General features: G+C 47.7%; 1 protein-coding gene across 7 annotated transcripts in view; it reads left to right on the top strand.

Moving 5' to 3' along the window:
* Pld (Phospholipase D) overlaps window positions 1–20773 on the top strand; it is a 170596-nt gene extending 149823 nt beyond the window's left edge. For all 7 annotated transcript variants that reach the window (XM_075675895.1, XM_075675894.1, XM_075675896.1 and 4 more), the window contains 6 exons: window positions 3786–3896; window positions 5679–5770; window positions 7354–7520; window positions 9502–9569; window positions 10868–11215; window positions 14132–20773. In XM_075675895.1, coding sequence (XP_075532010.1) covers window positions 3786–3896; window positions 5679–5770; window positions 7354–7520; window positions 9502–9569; window positions 10868–11215; window positions 14132–14356 — 1011 coding nt within the window. In that variant the 3' untranslated portion in view covers window positions 14357–20773. The remainder of the gene's footprint in view (window positions 1–3785; window positions 3897–5678; window positions 5771–7353; window positions 7521–9501; window positions 9570–10867; window positions 11216–14131) is intronic.
* The last annotated feature ends 284 nt before the right edge of the window (window positions 20774–21057 follow it).

The following is a 21057-nucleotide window of genomic DNA, read 5'->3' as shown; positions in this document are numbered from 1 at the left end:
CATGACAAAGGGCAGCGGCAGCACATTCAGAACAGTCGCAAACAGACCATAGTGCCATGCGAGTGCGATAACGTAACTATGCCCGGCTTCACGAATAACGTGGCCGCCTTGATCACATAACAATTGAAAGCACTACTGATTTCCAAATTAAAACCACACAAACATATAGCACAACCCAAACTGATCACAGAATATCGTTTTCTTGATAGCAAAACACTGCAACACTTACATAGCAAAGGGCAGCGGCAGCACGTTCAGAACAGCCGCAAACACACCACAGCGCAATGCGAGTGCGGTGACGTGACGACGCCATGACGACGCGACTATGCCCCGGCTCGCCCGGTTGCCCGGCATCACGAATCACGTGGCCACCTTGGTCACATGATTTGACGACGGTATCGCCACCTTGCGCACGGTTGGATCGCGTTGGTGGGTTGTTGAATATTGTAGAAGCCGCTAAAGAGGCTGACGCGCCGTGGCGTGGCGTTTTGAGTCGTTTGCAAAACGTATTCACCCCTCGTTTTTAAGCTGTCTGGCTTCCAACGTTATCAAAACGTATTCACCCCTCGTTTTTAAGCTATCTTGTTTGGAACGTCTTTGATGCGTCGATTTTGGTCAAAAATCCGTTTCAGACGTTGAATCCCTTAATAAGACGTTTTCAAGACTTTGTGTGCTACCTGGGTAAAACGATGGAATGGCGGAGGGCTAATGGCGAAAAAGGCATCGAATCAGAAATATTTATATTTCTTTCGTTTGGCATAATTATGCATAATTAGTGCACGTATCATATCAAATGAGTCGTTCTCCCGGTTTTCGTGACGTCGCGTGACAGACAGGCGAAGCGGGGGTGGTCCGAAAATTTTTTGGCCAATCGTGGAGGGCAGATTGCAGAATTGGAATAGAAAAGTTTAGAATAGCTTCACGTTATAGGCGCCCCAGAAAAGTAGTTTTTTTACTTGATTCATGAGCCTTGTTAGTGTTTTTTCTTTGTGTGTGTGTGTGTGTGTGTGTGTGTGTGTGTGTGTGTGTGAAAAGCGACAGTATGAGAAGTTTGGCTACCGGCGAACCCGCTATCCCACTATTGTAGCTAAATACAAAATAACACATCACTAAATGAAAAACCAATATAAGAAGAAAGAAGTCGCAGTTTCGCCCGAAAGGCAAACTATCGGTTGCTATAACAAGTTAGTGGACAGCTATAAGTAAGGAAAACAGATTTATCGGCCGTATAAACTAGTAAACATAGGCATGCTATACTTGCCGACAGCTAGGTGGGTGATGAAATTGGGAAATTCGCAGGCGCAATTTGCACTTCTCCTTGGCGCCTTTTTAGTGTCCCGTGTGCACTTTTGTGCTAGTCACTTCAGCAAGTTGGAATCAGTTGACGCAGGGTAAGGGTAATTGGAGATCGCAGGGAGAGGCCTTCGTCCTGCAGTGGACATAAACTAGGCAGCTGCTGCTGCTGATGATGATATGAAGTAAAGATAGTAGTTTTATTGGCTGTATAAACTTGCAAACATAAGCACACTAACTAAATGCACAAGCATGGTGTCAAGTGCGCACAAGAAAACATCAACACATCTTACTCGACGACCGCGGAAACGCGCTGTCAAAACTCTGGCGTGAGGAAACGCGGCAGTAGCAGCGAGCGAAGTGATATCCGCGGTGTTTATCGCTTCAACGTAAAGTAAGCGCCGAGAACACAGCACGCATAAAGCTGCCGGCGTGCCTAAACGCTGTCCCCAAGCAGATCGCTCTTGAGGTATACGGTCGCGCTACCGTCACATGCGCATTTGCGGGCAGAGTAGAACGCCACCGCCCCTTCTTTCTCCCCATTCCCGGTGCCTCGCAACGTTGGCTACCTCGCGCACGACTGGAGACGGTGCTCTTCCTGGCCGCTTTCGTCTCTTTCGTGCGGGCGAGATTGAGCCGCGATTGTGGGCTCCCCTCGCACGCCTTCTCTCGCACACACGCGTAGAGCGCGTGGTGATGGTGTTATCGCCCTTGAACTTTATACGGAACCTCACAGCGACGGCGATGCTCACGCCGACCGCGAGGATGCCCTTGGAGTGTCCATATAACTGCTATCGCAATAAAAATAATAAAAATGAGAAGCATTAACAACCACTTAAAGTGAAAAACACTACTTACACTATACAAACATGCTAAGATTAGACTAGCACAGCTGGAACGTTTGTTTTGTACGGTTAGTAAAATTGATGGCGTACTGAAGCATGATCGTCTACATGTACTCTAAAATTTCACGTGTGATGTTTGCTTTAGTTTTATTGCGACAGCCATTATATGGATACTCCAGGCGCTTTTCTGTTGTCGCTGTCGTGATGTTACGTATGTAATCTAAGTGCTATAGATAACATCGTCGCCGCGCGCCGTATGGCACATGTGCGAGTGAAAGCTTGCGAGGGTGAGCCGATGATGGTGGCTCCATTTCGCGCGCGCAAGGGATAAAAGCAGGGAGGAAGCGCGCCGTCTTCCGTCGCGCACAGGGCACCGGGGGAGGGGGGCGTCCTACTACGGCGGCTGCTGCGTTGGCGCGGCCGCGCGGGCCCTATTTCTAAAGCGATCTGCTATGGGGACAGAGTGCGCCGAGTGCTGATAGCTTCGTATGCGCTGTATTTTCGCCGCTTAGATCGCGTTGAAGCGAGAGGCAGCACGACGGTGAATTCGCTCGCTGCTGCTGCCGTCGCTCTACCTCACGCTAGCGTTTTTCACAGTGAATGTCCGCGGTCATCGAGTGAAATGTGTTCGTGTTTTCCCGTGCTTGCGTGACGCCATGCTTTTACTTTAGTTATTAAGCGAATGTTTACAAGTTGATGCGGCCTTGAACTAATATGTATCCTTCGCATATAGCTGTCTAATAATTTGCTATCGCAATCGATTACTGCATTGGCCGAAATGGGGCCTTTTTTGTGAAATCGTTCGTGGCTAACACGATAAGTCAAAAGAATGGTGCGTTGTATTTACGTGTGGTGTTTCAGCGGGCGCGCTCCCGTGTGTTTGTGCACACGCGTGTGTGCGTACGTGTGTGCGCGTGCGGAAGTGTTGATAGCGTGCGTGTGGAGACGTGTACATACGTGCCGTGTGTGTGTGCTTATCTTTCCTGTTTAAGTGTGTTTATGTGTTATTTGTCTGCGTGCGCATGCGTTTGGCGTCGTATGTGTTAATGCGCCTGTGTGAGCGCATGTGGTTGCGTATGTGTCGTGTGTTTCTCCCTCTCTTTATGTGTGCATGTTAGTGTGCGCGCGTGCTTGTTGTCGCGTTTGTGTACGTTCGTGTTTTTGTGCGTGCTGTTCGTGTGTGTGTGTATCTGTGCGTACATGCACGTTCGTGCGTATGTATATGTCGTGTGGTTTTGCTTGTGCGCTATGTTGTGTGCATATGTATGCTGATGAGTGCGTTTACAACCCCCCTCGGCCTTAAGAGAGCGATAGTATGTCACGTGCACTAAGTTCAGTATACTGTACACCTACCTTCGTTCAAAGCACAGTTCGTTCTATTGGACCAGGAAGCTCTTGCATTAGATAGAAAATTCTTGAATACAGTCTCAAAAATAGCTTGCAGACGGAGCTCAGGTCGCATTAGAGTTACAGCTGTTAACATCTTTAAAGAAAAAAAATGTGTTTTATTTTAGACAAAAAACTGTAAAATCAGGTGCTAGATGTCAGGTAAGCGTATCTTCAGGTGACCTCTGTATAATTATCTATATTATAAGCTTGAGCAATCAGCTTATCTTCGAACCAATCTTGTAACTTCCTTCGTTGCAGATATTGCGCAGCGCGAGCAACTGGTCTACGGGTATCAAGGCGGTCGAGTCCTCCATCCACTCCGCTTACATCGACAACATCGTCAACGCCAAGCACTACATCTACATCGAGGTCAGTTGATCATCGCTGAAGTCACAGTGAAGTCACAGTCACTCGCAAGATAATTTTCAGCGATAACTTTCAGCCACTTTCTGTGGCCGTTGAATGGTGATTCTAACCATACAACCAGCTGATTGGCTGAAACATGTGGTGAGGGTGTTGGAGGAGGTGCGAAAACGAAGGGGTGGTGCACTCAGGATAAGGAGGAGAGATGAGCATGCGCGCACGCTACTGGTTGGAGCGGCGCGGAGGAGTGGGATGGGGAAAGCTCAGATGCACTCGCTACTAAAGCCCCTTAAACTTCCTAAAGTAGCGACACTCTCCTCCTCCGCCTTCACTCCCCCTCTTTTCTCCTCTCTTTCACGCTCCTTCCTCGACCGTGGCACCGCCTACACTGCTCGCGCGTAGCAACGGCGCCGACATGCGTTCCTCGCCACTCCGTAGACGCTTCTCGAGCAAAAAATGGCGCTGATGCACGGCGCGAGGGCCCACGTGATGCTGTTTGGCCAATAGCGGCGCGGCGTTGGCCTCTGCCAGAGCGCGCGAGGTGGAGGCGGCATTCTTCAAAGCGCGGCTCTACTTTACGAAGTTTAAGGGGTTTTACTCGCTACTGGCTGGAAGCGGCGTTCTCAAATGAGAGATGGGGCTCGGTGGAGTTCGGTGGCGCCAGCGTGCAGTACCACTTTGGCGTTGAGCCGTGCTACCCACCTCGAGGGCCGCAGAAGATAAGCGCGAACTTTTCCCTCTTCTCAAGAACCACGTCTATCTGTTCGACTTGCGCGGGTGGTTGAGTCACTCGTTAACACGCCAGACACAGTGCCGCGCGCTTGGCATCGTTTACCGTCTCTGTTAATGCATTGTCCTTCAGGCGGAAATGATCAATTTTGTTTTGTTTCTTGTGTTGCCAGTGTGCATTACCCATCATGTACTAAATTCTGGCTGCGTGTTTCGTACATGATGGGATAATTGGAATGCGAAGCGTAGACACAAAAAGAAAGCGTTCGTTTACTGACACTTCTTTACTACATTCGTCGCATTTAGAGATGATCTTCGTCAAAAAAATATTTTTCAAATTTAACTAAAAGCTTTCATTTAAAGTTCAGCTTAACTCCTTGACGTGTAGATTGTATCGATGACATTGTAACGCGAATGCAAACCAGCGATAAAGAGGCAAAAGGATAAAACAAATCTGACTTTACAATTTATTTCTTGTCGGCCTGTGTCTAATATTGATCTGCGTAACCTAGCAACAAATCATTTCGGAGGTTGGTGTAAGTGCGCCGGCAACCTGCCCCGCGACAGCTTAGTGGCTATGACGTGAATTCTACTGTTCAGTGATAGGCCGCGGGTTCGAATCTTGCGGCTGCAGTTTGAAGGGGGACAGAATGTAAAGACGCTATGCTGCCGAGATTTGAGTGCAGGGGAAAGAAGTTCGGGTGGTTACAATGATACGGAGCCTTTCGCTGTGCCATGTCTTTGACAGCCTAATGCAAGAGCTTGATGCTAGAGGCTTTTAAATACATCGCGTAATAAATTGCTCACACTGGATAAATCTTTTCCCTTTCTCTTGCTCCCTCACAGCCCCATGTGTTTCGTTACGATGTTAAACTTCCCCATAAGTGGTCACTTGAGGCCCTAGAAGTCTTACTCGAGAAATCTTTAACTCCATGAGTCATCTTAGGGTGTCTATCGCGAGGTATTGGCGGCGTTATTTTTTTTTTCTTATCTTATCTCAGAAATAGTGCCAGTGCGCGTGATGCCGATGTGCGGCTCGTGTTCTGCCTTCTTTTGCAGAACCAGTTTTTCATCACACTGGAGCAAGGGAATCCGACTGTCGAGAACCAGATCGGCGAGGCCCTGTTTCAGAGAATCCTCAAGGCACACAGGTCTGAGTTCGCTTGGCGCTGGTATATATAGCCTGGATCGATGCTGTCTGTGAACCTATAAGTCGTGCGTGCTCACTCAATGTTATGTCGACTTCAGCGAAAACAGTTTTCAACGTTCCACCTGGGAATTCTACTTTCGACAATAAACTATTTCAAAAAATAATTTGCTCTTAAATTACATTTAGCTTTACAAATTTGCTTTAAAATTCTGCTTTAAGCTTATCTGATAGCAGAGAAGCCTTGAATTATGCTTAATACAACCATATTGCGCGCGAGATTCCGCAGTTACGAATGCGGAAAACGTCTTCCCCGATTCATTCGTACCTGCGGCACGGAATTGCCGAACGTTCTTCTTATCTAAACAGACCAGGGGCCGCACTTTTCTTACATAACAGGCAACGAGTCCGTGCTCGCGTCATCCGCTACCCCGATAACCTCGATGCTACCTCGATGACTCGAGCAAGCCTCCCGTTGTTTTAGATTTCAACATCGCGTTAGACGGGCGAGTTCTTTTTTTTTTTTTCTTTGTCTCGTTTCATCTCGCGCAAGCCGGCTTGCGAACCTTGAGAAGAGCCATTGCATAACACACACGTATAGTCTAAGGTTCCACTACACAGTGTCACATATGCGCAAGCTAATTGGAAGCCGCATTTACACCAGTGTGATGCTTGCGCGTCGCATTTCCCTGGCGCATTAGTCCGATGCACCATCGCGTACACGTTCGGCGTTGTCCGAAACGAGCTCGCGCCCGTGTTTTTTTTTTTATCAAGCACACCTCGTCTGCGAGTGGATGAGGGCGAGCGTCAGGCACCCCGCTTTCACTCTCTGACCCCCGATGCGATGCGTCAGCCGCTGTGCATGAATTCGCTAAAGGTGACTTCACCCGCGCAAGCTACTCGCTGGCGCACTGAGGCGATTCGGCTTTCCTGGAGTATCGTCCCTGTTTACAGGGTTGCGAGGTGCTAAAGATATTAATGCGGTAGGCTATACCGTCGCATGCGTGCGTTCGTGGCTCTCTAAACGATGATAGAATGCCGGTATAGTGAAGTCGTGGGCAGGCAGAAGACGGGATGGTGTATACTAATTCGTAATAGGTTGTGCGATTCGATGCTAGTGGTGTTACGGTGTACCCGTCACGCTCAATGCGGCCACGGAACCCGCTATAGACTTCTCTGCTCGGTATAGGCGACGCTTGCTGGGGCACTGACTATGATGTGCTTAATTTTATGGTTTTTTCAAAGTGTATGACAATGTTGTGTTTAATATGATGGTTTTGTTAAAGTGTACGACCATGCGAACAAAATGTGTGTGCCTCTGCTATTGTCTTTGCCAGTAGTATGGGGGCGAAGGACTCCCTCAAGCCATCCTTGAATGGCTTTTCCCTTCGCCTCCCCATCACATCTATATGCGATAAACCAATAAAGAATCAATCAATCGCTGTCTTGTTCCGCATTTCTTTCCTTGCGAATTCCGTTTGCGTGTGGTGAATAGCGCGCGTGGAAAATGTTGGCACATGTGCCACCGCCCCGTTTCAAAGCCGAGCGTATACACTCACAATAATAATCGTCATCACCGTCGTGCAGGAACAAGCAGAACTTCCGGGTGTACGTGGTGATGCCCCTACTTCCGGCCTTCGAAGGCGAAGTGGGCACTGACACCGGCACGGCCATCCAGGCCATCACCCACTGGAACTACGCTTCCATGTGTCGTGGGGACTCTTCGATACTCGAGCGCCTCAAGGCGGCCGACGGTGAGCTCGCGATCTATTGATTCCACGGAGGAAGGAAACTCAGGAGAGGCCCTGACGTCACTCTTTGTGAAGCGAAAGTGAAGCCGGAAGTTAGCGTGGCTCATGGCCTTGCTCCGCCTATCGGGCCATCTCTCCTCTCTTGTTTACATTTCTCGCGAGACCACGCCAGACCACGCCGCGCGGCGCGCAACCGTGCTGCTCGGACCCGCGCGCTCCGCAGCAATACTAAACAATCGTTAGCACGTTAACATGATTCCGCCAAAGAGGGCAAAATTTCCCGCGGATATTCCTTCGTTCGTTGCCATTGCCGTGGCGCGGTACATTGCCTACAGCGTTGCATGCGCGTTCATTTCGCGAACTTTAGTTCCGCCTGTCCCACCTGGCCACAGCAACATCCGGTACGGTCCAGATAACGCAGCGCAACAAAACACGGAGACCAACGCAAACCTGCCCGCACGGCGCCTTTGCCACGGTACGAAACCTACGAAGCAACACGTGTGGGCGCACAGAACAATAACAAAGCCGCCATTGTGGCCCGAAAGGCGGGGCTACTACAGCAATGAAACAAAAAAACAGCAAAACATAGGAGAACCTACTACGTCATTTCCTCCACACTTTTCTCCTAGCGCGCGAAGGGGTAGGGCCTGTCCTCAGTTTCCTTCCTCCATGATTGATTCGTTCGCCTCCGAGATTGGCGCGCGCGCGCTGTCGCGCCGCCATATCTTGGAGGCCACGTGTATACGCTACACCGCGATGCCGAGCGTGGTAAGCACGAAATTAAGCAGGCAAGAGTTTCTTCGTCAGAGATCGAGATATTTCCCCGGAATAAATTAAAATACAGCATTGAGAGGATATCACCAGTCTAAATATATTTCGTGTTGTTTATTATAGCTGGTTTAGGCAATGATTATATGCTTACAACAATAGCTGTTGTTTTTTTTTACGTTAGTCGCAGCTGTTATCATCGCAGATTCAATCACTGGTCTCATCGGTAAAGGTTTGGAGAAACCAAAGCTGGGTACTTGTTCCCGCCCGATAACACTAGAGGTTCGGCCTTGTCCGGTTTGACATTTTCATACAGTAATATCGCAAAACCAGGAAGACATGCAGGAAGGACACAGGGCGAACGCTCTGTGGTTTTGCGCTAAAAGGCTACGGGAACTCCCCCGCAGCACTAGGTTCCGTGACGTCATCATGCCGTCATCATTGTCGCTCGTCGTGCCATTGACCTCGTGCTTTCGTTCTGTCGTCTATTGGTTTCAGTGGCACTTGCGACATTCTCTTCAGTAGTACTCTGCAACTTTATTGCGATAGCAATTATATGGACACTGCAGGCGAATTTCTGCCGTCGCGTTGATGTTCCGTATAAAATCCAAGAACGATAACACCGTGGTCGCGCGCCCTATGCTTTACGTGCGAGTGAGAGTTCGAGGCGAGTCGGCGATCACGGCTCAATCTCGGCCGCGCGAAAGGGAAGAAAGCGGGGCGGAAGCGCGCCCCCTTCCGTCGCGTGCGAGGCACCGTGGGGTGGAGGGGGGCGGTGTTCTACTGCGGCTGCTACTGCGCATGCGGTGGTCGTGCGCGGTCGCGCAGCCGTACCTTAAGAGCGATATGCGTTTAGGGCGGAGTTTAGGTGCACCTGCGGCCAGTAGCTTTGAGCGTGCTGTGTGTTCTAGGCGCTCAGTTTACGTTGAAACGATATACAGCACGAAGGTCACCTCGCTCGCTGCGGATGCCGCATTTCCTCACGCTAGCGTTTTGACAGCGAGTGCGCGCGGTCATCGAGTGCGATGTTTTTGCTGTGCGCGCTGGCACCATGTTTCTTAATGTAGTCATCAAGCGAATGTGTACTACATAATACGGCCGGTAAAAGTACTATCCTTACTTCGTGTAGCTGTCTGCTAATTCGCTGTCGCAATCGGTGCTTCCCCTTTCGGAAGAAAATGCTTTTTTTCCTTTATTTCTTTTGCTCCTTGTGCAGTTCCTGATCCTACCAAGTACATCGACTTCTTCGGACTCAGGAAACACGACGAACTGCACGGAAAGCTGGTGAGCCTCTGGTCATCATGAGAATCATCCTCATCACGTCTGTTTTATTGCGATAGCAATCGTAAGGATACTTCGGGCGAATTTTCGTCTTCGCCGTGACGTTCCGCATGAAGTCCTAGCGCGATCAGACAACGCACCGCGTGCGCTCTCGGTGCGAGGTAAAGCGCGCGAAGGTGAGCCGAGAAAGATGACTCGATGAGCGAGCTGTGTCTGCAGAGCGTGCGTCTCCTTCACTAGTCCGGCCCTGACTACACTGGCTGTCCGCGACGAGGCGAAGCGCCAACCCGGCCCGCGCGCTATATCATAGAGGGAATCTACTGCGGCGGGCGCAAACGTTGAGGGCAATCTGACGTAAAAATACCCGCGCGCCTTGCGTTGGAGGTAGCGTAGTCTCAAGTTTCGGTGACGGGTCAAACGAGAGGCAGCACGAAGCGTTCGCTTCTCGATGCCAGTATTCTTCATCACGCCAGCGTAGGATGCCCCTATATGCCGAACCCTTACCAAGCCCGGCTGTCAGGGTGGGGACACGGTCTCCGCCGACGCCATATTGGTTCTCAGCTGCGCCGCGCCGGCTTGGAGGGTGTACAAACGCCGTCGCGCGATTATGGCTAAATCATTCGCAGTTGTCCGGAGAAGCAAGTCTGAAATTGGAATACACGCAGTACGTGTACATATATACACTTGCCAGATACGAAATATAAAATGAAGCACGCTAGAAACACAAGCATGATGCGTAAGCACACTTCCACAGCATTCCTAAATGCACTCTCTCACGCAGGCATACATTATTAAGGGAAAACTATTGCAAAAGGATAACTAAAACATTGAATAAAGGGAAAATCAGACATCCACCCGTTCGTAGCAATTGCTACAAGAGAAACCCATACGGGTTCCTCGAAATAAAAGCCTCATAGTTGAAGAAAAATTCGTCCTGGTCCGGGACTCGAACCCGGGACTCGAACCCGGGACCACCGCCTTTCCGAGGCAGCCGCTCTACCATCTTAGCTAACCAGGCGGCAAGCAGATGGCAGGGCGAAGTCGAATTTGTCGACAACACGAAGCAAAGACAAGAGGTTGACGAATTTTTCTTTAACTATGAGGCTTTTCTTACGTAAAACTCTAGCGCCCCGTCCTCATCTGCGCCGGCGCCGCACTCGTCGTGCGAGACTTGTTCTGTGCACGTAAACGATCAGCGGTTGATCATGGGAGGATGCAGCTATGGTCTTCCGACGTGTCGGGGCCAACGCGGATGTGCAAAGCCCCGACCGCCCACGCTCGCTCTCGTGCGTGCCACGCAGACCCAGGAGCTGGTGTACGTGCACAGCAAGATGATGATCGTGGACGACGAGGTGACCATCATCGGCTCGGCGAACATCAACGACCGCAGCCTCCTGGGCCGGCGCGACAGCGAGCTGGCCGTGGTGGTGCACGACACGGACCGCGAGAAGGGCGTCATGGACGGCCACGTCTACTCGGCGGGACGGTTCGCCGGGGCGCTGCGCCGCACGCTGTTCCGCGAGCACCTGGGCCTCCTGGAGGGCGACGGCGGCGCCAACGGCATCGACATCAGGGACCCCGTGGCCTCCTCGTTCTACGACGGCGTCTGGAGGACCACGGCGCGCCGCAACGCGCAGATCTTCGAGAAGGTGAGGGCGCGGTTCCTTTCGCTAAGGTGCGCCGGTTTCCCCAGCGAAGGACCCAACTTTCAACGGTGCACAACGGCGGTTGCAGGCCCTGTGTTTGAAGTTTAAGTAACGCAGTAACTTAAATGGTTTGAGTAACGCGTAACTAGCTGCTCTCTCAATGAACTGGCCCAACAATGCACAACCTTGAACGACGCGTATTGGCTGCAGTCAATACAATTACTGCTGCAATAGCTATGCAATTATTTCATCAGATTCATTTGTAAGACCCATGGAAATATATTTTAAGGAATGCGACAGCGCATTTTTTTTTTCATGTGTTTCCTCGGATATGAAATCCAAAATGAAGTATGCCTTGTATAGATTGGCAGTGCATTGTTTAACACGTACGTACTATCAGCGTCAAATGAAAGTTGAACAGCGGAGCGCGTGGCCCAAGCATAAGTGAAGATATAGTGCGCGCCGTCCAGTCATCACCATTGACATGCGCGCACATCCGGCTTGGCCGCTCTGCGCGATCCCCCTCTAGTGAGATAATTTCGTTTCTGTTCTGGTTTTTACACTTGAAAGGGAGAAAATGAAAAATAAAAATGAAGCTATTACAGTTTACGGCGAGTCTTGTCGCACAGATCGCCGAAACAACAAGTGATGTCGGCGCGAACAGCGGTGCGCGTGGTGCAGTCTCCACCGTCATCGCATGGTCCCGCGCGGGCGAATGTACCTTGCGATGACGGTGAAAACTGCACCACGCGCGCCACTGTTCGCGCCGCCAGCACTCGTTTCGGCGATCTGTGCGACAAGACTCGCCGTAAACTGCAATATTTTAGCTTCATTTTTATTTTTCATTTTCTCCCGTTGAAGTGTAAAAACCAGAACGGAAGCGACATTATCTCACTAGAGGGGGATCTCGCAGTGCGGCCAAGCCGGATGTGCGCGCCTGTCAATGGTGATGACTGGACGGCGCGCACTATATCTTCACTTATGCTTGGGCCACGCGCTCCGCTGTTCAACTTTCATTTGACGCTGATAGTACATGTTTATACACTATAGGACACCTGTATGTAACGTTGAATTAGTGTATGGTGTTCGAATACATTTCTAGAAATGTAAAGAAATATTTTGCCGGGAGATATTTTTTTTTTGTTCACGTAGATCGCCATGCAGCGTAAACTATAAGTAAGCTTGGCAGAATCTGCTTAAAGGGGCCCTGAACCACCCCTCGGGCTTGGCGAAAAAACATAGTCCGCGGGTAGCATACGCTGCTGCGAACATCTCAGCCAACTTTTGCTGCCGTACGCGTTGCGTGGAGCTCGCAAATGGATCGTCAAGTCGCCTTTCTCTCAAACGCTTATTTCCAACGGAAGGCTCCGTCCTCGCTCTCTTCTTGACGCACTATTTCGCCATTCCCTTCAACGGCTCCTATTGACTGATAGCTGACTTCAAGCTGCGGTCGGCTACATAGCGTAGATACCGCGGCCGCCGCGGGGTGCCGCCACGAGTCCACTGGCTAAGCGCACTGCGGCTCGCTGAGGGCAACCGCGTTTGGCTGAAGCTGACGTTAAGCGCGTCGTAGGCACCAAAGGCGGAAGTCGTGGCGTCAACCCTAACATTCAAAATGAAATTTGCAAATGCGTGCCTCGGTGAAAATTAGAAGGTGGAGCGTTGCGGGTACGCCCCACCGTGCCGTAGCCTTCGCAGTGCAAGGCACCGAAGAAAGAACAGCATCACAGAGGATGCCGTGTTTGATACCTCTGCTGAACGCATCGAAGTACATTTTGCGGCAAAGTATTTCTGAAATGGCATATTTTAACTTCAGATTCATATCTCCACTTCGATGAAAAGTGGTTCAGGGCCCTTTTAAGGCAGAACGCGTGGCTTCGTGACTAAGCAATAAATGCGACTGAATAGACAGTTTTAGTATAGCGTACGCTATACCATTGCGTACGCTAAAAAATAGCGGGTCGTCACTGCGCATGCGCTGAACGCTAAACGAAATAGCGGGTATAGCGGGCGTACGCAACGCAAACGAGTTAGCGTTAGAGTTAGCGTTTTTGCGGGGTTTGCGGAGTTTGTGGGAAACATGGCGGCGGTCTCGGCTGCCCGCTTCGAATTGAATTTGGCGTTGCTTTTGTAAAATGCACTTCGTTCGTAGCAAATAACCGTGTAAACGGCTTTCGCTTAGTCTCAGGCCGCTTCGACGACACAGTATTATGGATAACCTCGTGATGTTTTCGTGATCGCTTCTCGTTTCGAGCGAATCGAAGCCTAACGAAAGAAACGTTCGAGATGTCAGCGCCACCTATCGCTACAGGCGCGAAATAGCCGCAACGACGGCATATGGCCTCTGAGATTCGAAGATATCGCCGGCCAACTAAAATTGTAGAAAATGTGCGCTGCTTAGTGTACGCTATATAATAGCGTGTAGCGTACGCTATAGTTACGTACGCTAAACTAAACCTGTCTAATGAGTCGCGTAAATCTTCCACAATTCAAGCTGCCCGCTAGGTTTCCCACGCAGAGTGCCTACGTTGTGCCAGTGATCTCGAAGCTCATACTCTGCTAGATGCTTACGTACTTCTGGCGTTGATACAGTGGTCCAACCAGAGAAGGCGCCACACTGTGCTAACAGCACCTACAGAGTGGTGTAAAGAGCTACCTGGAAAGTGGAATAAAGATGTCCAAATTGCGTTTTTTTTTATTTTGCGATGAGGCAAATTTCTTTCTCAGTGGTTGTTAACAAATATCAATGGGACTTGTCATCGAAGCCAGTACTGTGCTTTCATAGCGGCGGCGGCAACCCAACGCTGCTCCCTGACTCACGAGTGCTCCAGTTTGTGTACATGCGAGGTTTTATTAATATCTACTTTTAGTGTGCTTTTAGGTAACGATGCCTGTGCATGCCGACTTCTTTATACACAGGTATTCCGCTGCATCCCATCGGATAGCGTGCGTACATTCGCGGGCCTGCGGGAGTTCACGGCCATTCCCGGTCTCGCCGAGACTGACCCGGACCAGGCCCGCGCTGACCTACGCGAGATCAGAGGTCACCTGGTTGACATGCCCATGGATTTTCTTGCCGAGGAGAGTCTTACACCGGCATCCGGCACCAAGGAGGCTCTCATGCCTGTTGCTCTCTGGACCTAAAGGATGCAATTTGAGGTCCTGCGCAATCGGCCCTTGAGTTCCAATGCCTATGCATCGAAATGTTTTCTTTGTCTTCCCGCTGTGTGGGCTATGAAAACGTGGCATCGGAGCTACTGCCTATATGTGTAAACACCTCTGGGTGAGGCTGCGTTTTCTTTTTTTTACAGTTCACAGCGTGAGCACAGCTGTGACTGTTGTTCCGACAGTGGCCGCAAATCTCTGAGCACTGAAACGCAAGGCCACACAACTGTGCAACAGCCTTGCTACCTACACAGGCACCAAGTCTGAATGAAGGAGCACGGGACTACAAATGAAGGTTGCTTCTAAATTGTGTGTTGATTCGCACAAGGCATCTTCATACTGGTGCTGCAATTAAGTCAAAATTTAACAAAGAGCTCTATCTCCAAAGCATGGTGCAGGTTTCCTGCTTATGCCAGAACTTCAACTTATAATTTTTATACACTCGTGCTAGGCTGCCTACGCACACGAAATGGAGGTCTGCTCAATTTTGAAGATGCCTGCATTTGAGTTGGGGTATTTTCAACAACAGCAGTAAAGATTCTCTTGGATGAGCACTTATCTACCCTATGCATACTTTGTTACCTGTGGTGGGTTCATTGAGTAAGGTTTAAGAGCATTAAACATTACCTAGCATCATTATTTAGTATTCTGACACTATTTTCACAGCACAGTCGATGTGAATATACAATCCAAAGAAGTTTAAGTGTTATCCCCCGGCTGCATGATTTTACAATAGCAGCTCTGATGCTATCTGGTGATAATGTTAAAGGTGACTAGAAGGCCATCACCTGTGTGGGAAGATTGAGGAATACGAAGATCACCATTGTAATCGTTTAAGTTACAACTTTTCTCTAACACATTATTTGTGTTCATAAGTATACAAGACAGTGGCACAGCTTTCTGGTGGGACTATTGCTGGAACTCGGAGCTGTTCGCTACAGTGTTTTTAGTTTATTTCGTGTTACTATTTCTTTATGAAGTATCGACTGCTGTAAACACTAATTATGATATGTGCTGCTGCATGCATTGAACTTGTGCTACTTGATTCATTAGGTCCAATACTACAAGCCTGTATGTGCCGTGTGCCACCACTTTTTTGTTGTCTTGGTGTGTCAAACATATTTTCTTGTTATGTACCCAGAGTGCACTATTAGAAAAGTTTACATGTGAAACAAATTAATCATGTTCAGTGCTGCGGTGCTACAGATCTGAATGATAACCAAGGTCACATGTAGTGCAGTCTTTAGGGTAGAGACAGAGGCATCAGATGTGCTTAGAGGTAGGAAGGAAGGAAAAGTGGGGAAGGAATAATCACCTGCCAGCCATTATGTTGTCTAGCCAAGTGCTTCAGGGTCAGCTTTCTTGCTTTCTTTTGTAAGGGAGGGGTGAAGCTGACCTCTCACCTATTTCTAATGGCACTGGTTGTAGTTCTTGCTGTGTGAGGTCAACTTCAGAACTCCACTCCTATTTATATAGTGCCTGTACTGCCTAAACATTAGAAATGTGACAGACTATAGCTGCTCTAAATAAATGAGGTTAAAGTGCTCTTTGCTTATTTTACAGGAATGCGCTTGCTGTTTCTATGTTTCATACTATATCAGTGCCTCAGGTCAGGAGCGTTTCCAAAAGAGTATACAAGCCATTTAGTCTTTCTGCTGCTACTTACAGATCACGAATCTGAAATCAATGTACCAGACAGTTGTAACCTCCATAGAAGCAAGTTCTAGGTACTATATTTTTCTGTGGTGCATGAGAATAGCCTGTGAAACACGAAGAAATGAGTGCACATGCAAGCTTTCACTGAGGCTACCTGTTTCCATATTCTGTGACTGTTTGAGCAAGCTACCCAAAATGTGTTTCTTATGGCCTCTCAACAATGGGAAATCGTATAGGGTTGATAGAAAGGAAGTTCGAGGACTGATGAAATTACTCATTAATCTCACGATCGACCTGTTTTCTTACATTCACTCTGCCAGGGCCAGTTCTTTTGTTTGTGTTAGATAAATGATTTATCTCACTTCCAAGGTCTTCAGGGATGTATACACTATAAAATACGTGTGACATTTCTTGCCTCTTTTCATCAAGTGCTTTTTGTGTCATCTTCTTGTTTGCTACGCAACACCATTATCAACATTGTTAATAGACAGCTTTAGCAAAGTGCTAACAGTCTGCCCCACCCAGACCAGTGAATCCTAATGATGTGCACACACCCGCCCAGCAAAACGCCATTTGTAATACTAATGCACGCCCATGCAACACTCTTTCTGGCAGCAGAATGTAGAAGGCTGCCGATGTCCTGCTACAAAACTAATTGAGCAGAGCATGAGGCTGCGTCTACTTGGTTTCTTTGTCGTTTTATAGCCAAGCTGAGAGCGCATCGATGGTGTCTCTGGGAGACGCGCTTGTTAAACAAGTTAAATCAATGCAGTTCATGCAGCCACTGGTGCACGTGAATGCAAGCGGAGCATAAGCAACACTCTGCTAAAGCTGTCTAATGTAATGAGTACCATGCTATAACAGATCACCCTGACTGCAGCAAGATCACAGATCACCCTGACTGAAATGGGGGCCTTTAAGGAATAAAACTGAACTGAACTGAACTGAACATTTATCAAACATCCAGGGAAGCTTTGATAACAAATTCTTAAATAAGAAATTGGTTAGAAGTAAAAGCTACGAAGGCAGTTGCTGTTTACGTTAGGCTGTCAGTCTTCATCAAAGTTTTCAAAATTGTTTCTTATCATATGTAAGGTTGGTCGCTTAAGCATGGACTTGCTCTTTCATTCTCAATGTCCTTCATGGGCAATGTTCTATTTGTTCTTTACTTCGGTAAGGCCGCAGCTGTCTTCTTAATTTCTCAGCTGATTTGTTAATGTATCTGTTGAATGACATGTCTATATGGGAGTGCAGAATTGCAACGATGGAAAGTTTCTTATTGTTATTTGCTTTGTTATGAAGTTTATGATGTGTTTTGAGTGTGAAAGGCTGTGTAGAAAGACAGCAGGTGCTTCTATTATGATAGCATTGCTGCGATTTTGCATGCACACAGGTGAAAGAAGGCAGTGTATTGCTGTGAAGTGCAAATGTGTGAATAAATTGTGTAGGTGGTACTTTTATCCATGTTTCACTTGAAGTTTGTAGCATTTCTTGTCAGCATGCTACGAACATCAAGGAACTCCAGTGCATTAAGCCCTAGGGGTATCACAGCATCTTCTCAGTGTATTTGCTAAGCTCTCTTTTATGCTTCTTTTTATAGCTCGGCTTGCTTGTCAGCTCTGAATCGTCACTGCTGAGCTTCAGCAACATCACTGTGGGTGTTGTCTGACTTAAGGTTGGTGAACGCTTGTGGCTCTCAGTGCGCATATACTCAGGAATGTCAGCCAGGATGTTATTGCTGCCTGGCCGTATGTAATGTGTTTCCCATCTCTCTGTCGGAGGGGTTGCACTAATGCTGAGAGCATTAATGTTTGGTGGGAGTAACAGCATGCTTATAGCTCGGTGTGATGGTTGCTGAAACAGCTAGGCTAACTTCATATTGTACAGTGAATATTTGCTAGTCACCAGGAACACATGCTACATGTGGTGCAACTAGCATTGAAGTGCTTTCAGTATACAACATCAACTTTGCTAGTATGTGTGCATAATACAGATTCCTTACCGGTGAAGCTATATAGCATGGCGGCTGAGAATTTTAGAAACTGTGTCCTTTGTAGGGTGATGGGCTCTGTAGCTTTTATTGTTTTTAAATTCTTGTGGGGGCTATTTTTCTTAAACTTTTTGGCTGGGCAGGATAAACTGTGTCAAGAAATCGGTATGTGCTTGAAGCGTTACGACATGACATTTGTTGCAATATGAAGAATAAGTTTGTTTATCGGGACATTTCACTGAACCTCATTTATCGTTATTCAATATTTCGCCCAATTTCTGATTGCTCAGAGGTGATAATGCATTCTCTGCATTGTTGTACTGATGTGGAATGCAGTCTATTGAAGTGAACATTTGCATACTAGAACAATGGAAAGGTATGGAAGGTGAACGCTGCTATTGTTATCTAGTCTTGAAATAGTTTTAACGTTTTTTAGAGCCATGTGCTGGGAAATTAAGGTGTTATTGTTGACATAGACACTTTTTAATGAAATATCCACTTTCTTTGGAAGTCATGCATTACGCACAATTAATATTGATGCGGTAATATTGGCTTGTCTATTTTCACGCTGCTTAATTGGCCCTTGGCGTTTCATGACATTGTTACAGATCTTTTATTCGCCGTTTTTCATAGCACACTCATTTTTTTTACTTTGGTGTAAGTGTTGCTGGAAACAGATAACTATGATCTATTTTATCTTGTACTTCTGGTGTGCTCCCATTCTTATGGCAGGCTTTGTTCAGGGCTTTTATCCCATCGTAGATTATATACTACTACGGATATTATTTTTCTGCTCTAGATGGAGCATGTGAACTTATCCTTAAAGGGAGCTCTGGAATAACTGTAGTTTATTTAGTTACGGAAAAGGCCGGCACTTGGTTAGGTTACGTGCACAACCATCGTATAAGTTCTGAAAATTTAGGGCATAAAAGTCAATTCCCGTGCATGGCTCAGATTCATACATCGCTGTGTACTATGATGGGCGTCCTCTATTAAAGGACCCCTCACCAGGCCCGAGAGCAAATTTTGGTTATGTACTGGAAGTTGTTGCGCACCCTCTAGCCAGCTATCGCAAGAATTTTTAAAATGTTTCATTAACAGCAGATGTAGAAATATTTGAAGTGTCGTGACCCTGTGATTTCAAGAGGCGAGCTTCACTGCCAACACAACACTGTCTCTCCACTTGCCCCGTCTAGTCTCCGGAGCAAACATTTTTTATCCACCTCTTCCTCTCCACAATCACGCTTTCATTCTCTTTCCTACGTTCTCCCATACCGGAGCCGGAAGCTCGCATATCTCACACGTCACTGACCCCGCCCTTCTTCCTCTTTCTCGCATTCTTGCAGCACGGCGCACTTCCGGTGAAGGTCTCGCGCGCAAACTAGCCGTTGCGTTTGTCTCCATTCGCTCTGTGCACGATTTTGCGTGCCGTGCACGAGGACACCTGCACTGTTGTCTGGCTGCTTCTGCGCTACATTGAAATGAATCCCCCAGGGCACACGCATTTGCGGGTAGTTTCGTTTTCGGCGCCCGCAACTGCACGACGTCGGAACAAGCTGAGGAAGAGGCAGTATGTCCTGCTTGCTACGGCGTATAGTAAAAAAAGAAAGACTCGCAGGCATTCTGTTTGTAAATTTTATTATTTCTCTAAACTTTAAGTCATCTAGCGAAGGAACAGGTCCAACATATAGATGCTGTAGCCTTGAATAATTATCGAAGTCATGTATCATGGCGAGTGACTTTTCAGCAATGCAAATTACGTAGGCGCACTTGTGCGTCTGACCTCGACTCCGGCTGAGGTCGAACCTCCCTCGATAAGAAAGGCGCGCGGCGTGCGGTTTGAAATCTCAGCTGTTTTGGCAGAGGGCACGCAGCGGTGCCATAATCACACGATCGCCAGCGAGCGTTGTATAAAATACGCTTGTCTGTTTAAAACGACCATACCTGGTGAGGGGCTCTTGAGTATACTTCACTGGGCAGTTTTAGTATTTCATGGCTCATAACATTTCTTGAAGCGTTTAAACGCCTATGTGTTGATTTAAGAACGAAGAAGTCTGTCATGTCTGTTTCTCTGTATATTGTTCTTCATTTTATGAGTTTTATAAGTGCCACATATACGCAACCATATCACTTTGGTTGGAAGCTTCTAAACAGATGACATCGTATCCTTAACTGATGAGTCGCGTTCACTTTGCATTTCACACAGTGCTGAGTGACATCGGTAGACGGTGCTTTATGCCTCCAAACCCCTCCCAAACTTCTGACATGCGTACATATATTGGATGTACGTGACATTTAGGAAAACCTTCTGGAAATAATGTCCTGGGCCACTGTTTTTTGTCTTGTCTCAAATGTCACTTCAGAACTGGTCAATTTCCATACCCGTATATTATTTCATTATCACATTTGCCTTCCGGTTCATGTTGGTGAATCTTTTTGTCTTGTCTCAATGAAAATGTTTCTTATGATGACCTCATGTATTCTTGACTGACTTATCGACATCATCTTATGTGTCTTTGTGCGTTGTGAGTCGTAATAACATATGTCAAGAAGGCGTCCAAATATGTGTCAAATGTGGGGATCTGTTTGTCTTGAACCGTTTTCTATGGCAACATTGGTGCAATCACCATCTTGTGACACTGCCCTCAGGCCATGTGCATGTCGCTGCTGTCAAGTGCTCTGGCATGTTTCTGTGTGCATGCTTTCATCTCTTTTTCAGCACGCTGAAATAAAGAGTTCAGAAGCAAATAGTTGTGCATCATGTCGAGTTGCATGAAGTATGCAAACTGTTTAATCTTGTAATCAATGCACTTAGTTTCGTCCCGCGGCACCGCCTGTACAGTGCTCCTGACAGTGAGTGCAGCTATAGTTGTCACAGCACAGCAGGGGGATCATTTTTGTTTTATGGAATTTTTAAAGGGACACTAAAGCGAAACAATAAATCAGTTCAGACTAATAAAGCATTGCTTGAGAACCCTGCAGACAGTCATTTCAAAATAATAGTTCGATTATTAGATGAGGAAATGAAGGTCGA

The sequence above is a fragment of the Dermacentor variabilis genome, chromosome 11 (genome assembly GCF_050947875.1).
Source record: "Dermacentor variabilis isolate Ectoservices chromosome 11, ASM5094787v1, whole genome shotgun sequence".
NCBI classification, from domain to species: domain Eukaryota; kingdom Metazoa; phylum Arthropoda; class Arachnida; order Ixodida; family Ixodidae; genus Dermacentor; species Dermacentor variabilis.
This window is presented reverse-complemented; position numbering and strand designations above follow the sequence as displayed.